Below are 9,442 nucleotides of genomic sequence, written 5' to 3' on the forward strand. Positions count from 1 at the left end.
AGAAGGGTTAAGTGAAAAATTCTCATCCAGATACATATAACAGAAACTTCAGAACATCAAAGACAAAAATCAAAAATAACCAGCGAGAAACAATAGAATACTTTATAGATACAATAGTTAGATTGACAGTTGACTTCTCATCAGCAACAGTGGAAGCCAAGAGAGTGCCCTCTTTAATGTTAAGTAGGACAATACTGGCTATATAGAATTCTAAACCCATTAAAAATAGATATCCAGAATGAGGACCACAGACATTTTCAGTCAAAAGAGAGTTTGCTATCAGCAGCTCTATTTTGGAATTGCAGATTGAAACCCCACAGACTTAGTATTTCATGTCCAAAAGAAGGGCAAAAATTGTAAATTCTGTGGACACCAAGGGTTTTCATTATGGATACAATACAACAGGAACTTTTTTACCTGGCCAGTGGTAGTATGAATTGGAACAACCACCGGAAAACATTTTGGCTGTAACTTTAGAACGCATGTATACCTTATGACCCAGTAGTTCTACCCTAGGAAAAACTATATGTTGGTACCAGGATATATGTACAGGAACGTTCATAGAAGGATTATTTTTAGTAGTCAAAAATTGGAAGTATCCAAATGTCCCTCAACTGTAGAATAGATAAATACATCGTGATTTATTCATATACTTTAATATTATACAGCAAAGAAAATGAATGAACCAAAATTACATTTCAGCATCAGGGACAGATGTGGCATAATCTGGTGTGACCAATCAAAACATGAAAGAATACAAACCAAACAACGTAATCCCATTCATGTAAAGTTCAAAATCAGGTAATATGATATTAAATAAAGACATATCATTATATATGTAAAATACAACAAAATGATTATCACAAAGTCAGGATAATGGTTTCTTTAAAGAGAGGGAAGGGGGTTGCAATTGGAGAAGGGCACTCAGGTAGGCTGTAGGACACTAGTAGTGTTTTATTTCTTGACCTGGGGACAAAGTAAAAATGAAAAAAAGAAAACTTCCAGGGTCCCACAATGCATGAGTAGAATTTTGAAAATTTTTAAAATTTTGCTTATCCTTTTAATTATTGCTATATTAAAAAGTGAAAGCTTTTTAAAAAATAGCAATAAATTGCTCTTAACATTTTTTCTTAGTTTCTTAATTACAAAATTAAACATATGAATTAGGTTGATTTTTGCTATTTTAGTACCTAATATGCTGTAAATGTCCATTTTTTTAAATCTTTACATGTTTTAAAAATTTGTTTAAGTTTTCAACTTTCCTTTAATCCACCTTCCTCCAAATTTTAAAATAGGTTATCATTTATTATTACTTTTTTCTTTAGGTTTTTTTTTCTCCTCATCTAAAAACATGCTTATTAATTTTAGAGAGAGGGGAAAGGAAGGAGAAAGAGAGGAAGAGAAACATTGATTGGCTGCCTTTAGTATGCACCCCCAACCTAGGACTGAACCTGCTACCTAGGCATGTGCCCTGACTGGGAAATGAACATGAAGCTTTCAGTTTGTGGGACAACGCCCAACCAACTGAGACACACCATCCAGGGACATTATCACTTTTTAATCCTCTCTTTTGCCCATATCTTCTCCATCCTGGGTTTTTTTTTTTAATTTTTTAAAAAATTTCGTTATTTTTCGAGAGAGGGAAGGGAGGGAGATGGAGAAACATTAGTGTGTGGTTGCCTCTTGCATGCCCCCTAGTGGGGACCTGGCCCACAACCCAGGCATGTGCCCGGACTGGGAATAAAACTGGCAACCTTTGGTTCTCAGGCTGGCACTCAGTCCATTGAGCCACACCCTCCAGGGCTCCTGTCCATCCTGTTTAGTGTAGTTCCTGTCTGAGCCTGAACTGGAATGCAGATTTGCTTTCTCACCCATTTCCTGGTCAAAACAGATTGCCAGAGCCCTGTGCCTTTCTATAGGTCCTGTTGGAGCCAAGGGGAGTTGCTTCTTTACACTCTAGCTAAAGGAAGCTATTGTCTGTGTGTCTGTGACATGTTTCTGGATAACAGCAGCAGTAATGTCCTCTGCTTTCTAGGCAGAAGAGAGGCAAAGAGAGGAGCAGCTCGTCTCGTTTGACAGGTAAAGGAATTATTCAGACAACCTGCTGGCTAGTTGAGATGGGATTCTATTCTTTATACTTTTAATTTTAAAAATCAATGAGGGAAAAGAACGAAAAAAATAAGAGGAGACCTGGTATGGGTAATTTATAATCTACCAAATAAAACAAAAACATCAAAACCATGGGTTTTTCCAAAGTTTTTGAATTATGTAAGGAATAATTTCAAGGTGAATAAAAAATTCCAGGAATCCCCTGATGTCTTTGTGTTGGGGAGAGAGGCTGGCACACTAGGAATAAGTATTAAGCCACAAATCTACAGGCTAGGAGGTCTAAACCATTTTATCTCTAATTTAGATTTATCATTTTATCTCTAATTCTTCAATGTTAGTGGGTATTTGTTTACTCATCTCTAAAATGTAGGAAACTCATTCTTCTAGGAGTATTAAAAGAGAAAGTAGTTTGAATCTGAAAAATGTCTCTTTTCTTAACTTCTTCAAATTGTATCAACTGTAGTAGGTCCTTGAATAACACCATTTTGTTCAATGCCATTCCCTTATAATGTTTACTGGATGCCCCATAGGAACCTAATTCTTGTATATCAGTTAGCCTATATATGTCATTTTGTTTAAAGTCACAGAATCTGTTATGAACACTTCCCAGGGGTGCTGTACTATTCGGCTTTCTATCTCCAGCACATGACAGGAATATATTTTTAAAAAGATTTTATTTCTTCATTTCTAGACAGAGGGGAAGGGAGGGAGAAAGAGAGGGAGAGAAACATCATTGTGTCGTTGCCTCTGGCATACCCCACACCGGGGCCCTGGCCTGCAACCCAGGCATGTGCCCTGACTGGGAATTGAACCGCGACCTTTTGGTTCACAGGCCGGCGCTCAATCCACTGAGCCACAGCAGCCAGTGTGGAAATATTAAAAACAATGTCAAGATGACATATGATTTATGCATACTGTTGGAAAAAAATGCTTATAATACTGTATTTCTGGAGTATTTCATGTCTAGCATAATGTATCCCATTCCTTTCTTCTAAATGACATACCTGAAGAGTTACGACATTTCACTAACTTTTTACTTTGGTGTTCTGTTAGGAGGTATTTAATCCAAAGTATAATGTTAAGATTTCTGAAAACCAGGAGATGTCTTTCTGTTGGACTGCCAGGTCATTTAGCCTGCTCTTCTTCCATTTAGCACCCAGGATAGCAGCACAGCTTGCACTCTGAGAGTGCCCTGGAGGAGAATGGGCCAGTATACTTCACTGACTTCAGATCTCTGCCTACTTTCTTTGTCTAGCGAGCCCTAGCAAGATTGCAGAGCGTACCCCTAAATGGAAGCAGCAAAGAGTGTCATCCCTCATAATCCTACTTCATCTCAGCCTTGCCCATGAAAGCTGGGAGTTTGTTTTCTTGGTGTTATCAGCACTTGGCCTCTGGATATGAAGAATGCAGCCTGCAGGGACTTTGTTGCTTGATGCCAGGGGATTTGTCCTTGGATAGGCTCTTCTGGCAGTAGAGATGTTGTAGATGTCTCATGTACACCTTTGAGAGGAGTAGTGAACTAGGGTGCTTGTCTCCCTTTAGCCATGAGGAATGGAACCAGATGCAGAGCCAAGAGGATGAAGTGGCCATCACCGAACAGGATCTGGAACTTATTAAAGAGAGGGAAACAGCAATTCGGCAGCTGGAGGTGAGAAAGACGTCATGTTTTTTGTTTGACTCAATATGTCTGCACCATATAATCCACTCGGATTTTCTCTCAGTCATTGTGAAAAAACATGAAATGAGTCACTGTGTGATTTGGATATTATGTTTCAATGTAATCAGTGGTGAATTTGAACTACTCTTACGATGATCATTGGCCATGGTACCCAAGAGTACCCAAACCGTTTTCTCAGTCACCGTTATCTTTTGTGGTCTCCATAAGAATATACATGGGAACAGAGCAAGGCAAACAACCATTTTATTGCTCATTAAGACTTTATCCCCAAACCTCAATGCCAGTCCCTAGGATAGGTAGGGCTCTACAGGGAGCCCCTTTGCTTAGTCTGAATAGCCCAGAATAAAAGTAGGCCAAAAGATTTGCTCCATTTTTGTGCATCCCAAAGTCTAATCCTAAATTGTGGATATCACTTCAGTGAGTCAGAGAAATTGGAACAATTTTTGAGGTGGGGGTTGAGAGAGAGGTATCAGGGCCTTTCTTACCTGAGTAGTTTCCACCTCCATGGAGGCAGAAGACTGCCATCCCTGGGGATGGGGGGTAGCAGGGGAAGGAAGGTTGTAGAGAGGAGAGGCTTTGCACTTCTCCTTGACCTTCGCCTGTGGCAATAGTTCTGAACCCTGACAGCGTATTAGAATCACTTGGACAAGTTCTTTTTTAATTCACCAGCTCTCCTCCCCTACACACCAATTATTAGCTTGAACTGTGTGAACCTCCTATCTTTTGTAGGTTAAAAATGGGCAAATATCCACAAGAGGCCCTGGGCATGGGGTTTTTTGTTTGTTTATTTGTTTTTTTAATTTTCCAAATGATAATATACAGTCAGGGTTGAGACCCACTGCCCTGAATCCCATTCAGTATCTGGTCTTAAATGAGACAGTTCATCCTCAAGTTTGATTATTTAATTTCCTTCAAAGATATTGCATCTCTCTTTTTTTTACCTACTGCTACTAATCATCGACTTGGTTGTTTAACATTAGAAATACTGGTATAGCAGGGAGTGAGACACAGTGAGCTAAGGTAAGCAACGTAACTTAGTGGATGTCAGGAATGTAGTGGGCAATTCACAATTAACAGAGTTAATTCCAAATTCCTTAATAAGGCTTGATTTTCATGTCCATTTATTTCCTATGTCTAACATGCAAACCCTATTCTAATAGAAAAACAACATACTCCTGTGTGTCTCCTGTACTCTCACACTACACTCCTGACATTTCCGGCCACCAAATGTGTGAGTTTTTCCCTCACATCAAGCAATTTTGCCACACGAGCTGGGTATCCTACAGTTTAACTCAATTCTGACACTATTGTTAGCTTCAGCTCCCTCAGGTTGAGTTCAGGCCCACACTTCACATGCCATTGGCAAGTCCCAATTGTCACCTGTGTTTCTGACTGACAGGCTCTAAACTGGAGGTTCCCAAAGCGCTGGCTCACAGAAGTGAGGAAAACAACTTACTTACTGGATTACTGGTTTATTGTAGAAGGATGAAACTCAGGAACAGACGAATGGAAGAGATGCTAGGACAGGGCATGTGGGAAGGGATGCGGCGCTTCCGGGCCCTCTCCAGTTGTGCCGTTCTCCCAGGACCTCCATGTGTTCAGCAACCCAGAACCCTCAGAGCCTGTTTAGGATTTTTGTGGAGGCTTCATTTTGTGGGCTTGATTGATTAAATTACTGGCCACTGGAGATTGAGTCAACCTCTAGTACCCCTCCTCTCCCCAGACTCAGGCTGAAAATTCCAACCATCTAATCACAAGATTGGTTCCCCTGGCAACTGTCCCCCTGTCCTTAGGGGCTATCTAGAATCTTTTTTTTTTTTTTAAGATTTTATTTATTTTTAGAGAGAGGGAAAGGGAGGGAGAAAGAGAGGGAGAGAAACATTGATGGGCGAAAGAAATATTGATTGGTTGCCTCTCGCATGCCCCCAACCAATGACCTGGCCCACAACCCAGGCCTGTGCCCGGTTCGGGCATTGAACCTTTTGGGTGTTTGCTAGATGATACCCAACCCACTGAGCACACCGGTCAGAGCCTCAAAAGTCAAGTCTTTAGAATAAACCCTGGGGTGTTACATGGGCCTTGTTATGAATAAATAACAAAAAAAAACCACTTTTATCTTTTATCACTTAGGATATTCCAAGGGTTTTTAGGAGCTCTGTGGTGGTACTGGGATGAAGACCAAATACATACTTATTATAAATCACAATATCATATCTATGTTTTAGCCAAGCTGGGCGTATTTGCTCTAACATCTCGGTTTCTTTTCTGTTTATATGGCTTCTCTTTAGCTTTAAGGCACAACTCAAGTCCTACCTCTTCTGCAAAGTCTTTCTCCTCTACACCATTTTATTAGTCATTTCCCATAAAAAGCCCTTCTTATTTATATTGTTGTGTGTTAATCCCCTCAATTCCCAGTTAGCTCTTAAGCCCTTTTGTATCCACATCAACTAGCAGACTGTCCCAAGTATGGCAAGTGTCTTTAAAGTTTAAAAAAAAAAAAAAAGAAAAAGCATGGGATTTAGAGATACAGTCCTAGCTGTGATGTTTAGTTTTCTCACTGACAGACTATGTGACTGGACAAGTTACATAACCTCTTTGAGCTTCATTATCTTCAAAGATACTTACTTCGTAGAGCTACTAAATGATTAATTTAAATATAAAGGAGGCATAGTAACGTAAGTAAAACATCATGAACTTTTAATTCTCAGCCTGGCCACTTGCTAGCTGTGAGACCTTGGGATAAGTTATTAAACCTCTCTGAGCCCAATTTTCTCTTCTGTAGAATGGAGATAATACATGTCTCACTGGGGTGTCAGGAGGACCAGTTAAGTAGTAGTTAATAGTAGCTAACACTACGAAGTGCTTATTGAACTTTGTATATGATTTAGCCTTAAAAACACATGTGCTATGTTACTAACTTTAATTAAGTAAAGGAAATAAATCTCTAAAATGTTGCTTAATGTTAGTTAATTGTTTTTTGTGTCCCTTAGGCTGACATTTTGGATGTCAATCAGATATTTAAGGATTTAGCTATGATGATCCATGACCAAGGCGATCTGATCGGTATGTATTATTAATATCTTTAACTAAAGGTGAGTCAGTAGTATTTGTGTGGAAAGAAGTCAATAAAGTGTGTCTTAGGAATTTAGGAGTGCCATTTAAATATTATTAAGTTCAGTTTCATAGCATTTTTCTTAGGTCCTCAAATATAGAAGTCAAAGTAAGACCTCAAAGAATAGTCAGCTCCATTTACTTTGGCTCTTTAGGGAAATAGCTGTCAGCTTCCCAGCTTTTATTTCTAGAAATTTTCACAATTATGGGATTAGTAAATCCTTTTTTAAGCTTCCTACTTGGAAATAATTTCAAGTTCATAAAAAGTTGCAAAAATAAAAATACTACAAGGAACTCCTTTATAATCTTTACCCAGATTTACCTCTTGTTAACATTCTACCTCATTTGCTTTTTATATGCTCTCATTCTTTCTGTATGTGTGTATATATATAGCTTAACACATTATATATGTATAAGGTATATATATATAATGTGTTAAGCAAAAAATTTTAACTTCCATGGCTGAAAGTGTTTTTTAAAAGAAAAGGACTTATTAGGCCATTGCTAGCAAAAAAAGAAGACCAGTCTTGGGACCTGGAGTCTAAACCACCAGCAGCATGGCGAGGAAGGGAAGGCAACATGTTCATCGTCCTGGAGTTTTGCCAGTGTTTGTACATAACAGATAGTGGGGAAAAAGATGTAAGCCTTTCTGAAAGGATTACATTAGCTGTAGACAAAGGGGATGGGAGAAGGTGAAGCAGGGTCAGTTCTGGGATAGGTGCTGTGGAATCCCCAAGTAAAAAGTGCCCACTCCTGTGAATTAGCTGGGGGCAGCAGGTTGGAATGTTCATATGTAAACAAGAAGCTGAGGCTTCTGGGGTACTATGGCACCTGGCTATTCTCTCTTTTAGATAATTATAGAAATAGCCATCTGGAAATTAATACTAAATTCCAACAGATATACCTGAATGTGAGCAGTCTTTTGTCAGAGCTGGTCCATGGCTATTAACAGGTTAACTGTCTCTCTAATTTTAATAGAGGAAATGTTAGAATTTTTTCTGAACCATTTTTGGGTAAGCCGCATACTTCATAACCCTTCCCTGTTAACATGTCACTGTTTATTTCCAAAGAAGAGGGCTGTTTCTTATAGGGTTAGTAACTTTTGATTTCATAGCTAAATAGTTGAAATGGTGGTGGTGAAACCAGGACCCATAAGATAAGAAGTTTGTTCAATTTGCAGTCTTGAAACATCTGAGTTTGGTAGAACATCTACTGCCCTTCTTTTTTGCAGACAGCATAGAAGCCAATGTGGAAAGCTCAGAGGTGCATGTGGAAAGAGCCACTGACCAGTTACAGCGAGCTGCCTACTATCAGGTAAAAGAAGGTACCAGAGAAAGTCGCTTTGTGTTACTGACTTTATGGGCCATCAGAATATACTAGCGATTTTCAACTTTTTTCATCTCATGGCATATATAAACTAATCACTAAGATTTTGCAGCACACCAAAAAATTTATATTTGTTGCTTATCTGTCAAAAATATGGTATAATTTTGATTTATTCACACTGGCTATTGTCATGTTGTCTTTTTTTTTTTCTTTCTTTCTTTCTTTTTTCTTTTTTTTTTGACAGTCTAAGGGAAAAGAGGCCAGTGCCCCTGACTAAATAGTCAGGTGTTGCATGTTTTAAACATTGTGCCACTGGTTGAAAATCACTGGGATACACTGACACATTAAGAACCGTTGCAGCCCATTGCTTGGGCTTCAGTTGGAGGCAAGAAGACATAATTGTAGTCCCAGTTCCATTTTTAGTATTTTCCTTTGCAAAGATCTACAGAAAGACATCAAACCTTGAACAAACTTATATGAAAGCCTCTTAGCTACAGAGCTAACCCCATAAACTAGCATGATACATAAATCTGGTTTAAGGCTAATTTTATATCCTAAACAGTTGAACTTTGTTTCAGTTAGGATAACAATTGATACGAAGTAGGACTTTGTAGATACTTTCTGTTGCCATTGTCCTTAGAGGATGGATATTTATTTGTGAATAGGGACTTATCATTTTGGGTTTTTTTTAATCTATGAATAAATAGGGGTTAATTGTTTTACTTTCTGTAAAGTGACATTCTTTTACATATTATTTGAAACTGGTTTTATGACTTACCTAGCTCTTTATCTGTGTACAAATAGTGTGAATGAGGTTCTTTTCATTTCTCAATGTGATGTTACATGGTTTTTTAGAAGTAAATAGAATTCCAGTCATTTTTCTTGTTCCTAGGATAGCTAAATTTTACCTGGGAATGTTCTTAAATTTGTATTTAATAACAATGTTTCTCCTTTTAAAAACTGAGAGATGACTTTAGTATCCAGCAGCAAAGGAACAATTAAGTAAATTATCTGTGTTTACTCAATGTTATATTATGTGGGAATTGAAAGAGATGTTTATGAAGAGTTAGTTTATAATAACAAAATTTTTATGCTAAAATGTTAAGTGAGAAAAACATCAAACATCATACAGTATGATCCCAATTATATCAAATAACAATTTGTATAGATAAAATATCAGGAGAAAACATAATCAAAATGTCAACAACTTTATCTGTG

At 38.1% G+C, this 9,442-nt stretch overlaps 1 protein-coding gene across 1 annotated transcript in view; it reads left to right on the forward strand.

Moving 5' to 3' along the window:
- The window catches only part of STX12 (syntaxin 12), a 39,018-nt gene that overhangs the window by 22,448 nt on the left and 7,128 nt on the right, over positions 1 to 9,442 (forward strand). The window contains exons 5-8 of the mRNA XM_054571831.1: positions 2,036 to 2,079; positions 3,652 to 3,757; positions 6,778 to 6,850; positions 8,130 to 8,212. Coding sequence (XP_054427806.1) covers positions 2,036 to 2,079; positions 3,652 to 3,757; positions 6,778 to 6,850; positions 8,130 to 8,212 — 306 coding nt within the window. The remainder of the gene's footprint in view (positions 1 to 2,035; positions 2,080 to 3,651; positions 3,758 to 6,777; positions 6,851 to 8,129; positions 8,213 to 9,442) is intronic.

Source organism: Pteronotus mesoamericanus, unplaced genomic scaffold (genome assembly GCF_021234165.1).
Source record: "Pteronotus mesoamericanus isolate MK-2021 breed Mesoamerican mustached bat unplaced genomic scaffold, CSHL_Meso_final contig_221, whole genome shotgun sequence".
In the NCBI taxonomy this organism is placed as follows: domain Eukaryota; kingdom Metazoa; phylum Chordata; class Mammalia; order Chiroptera; family Mormoopidae; genus Pteronotus; species Pteronotus mesoamericanus.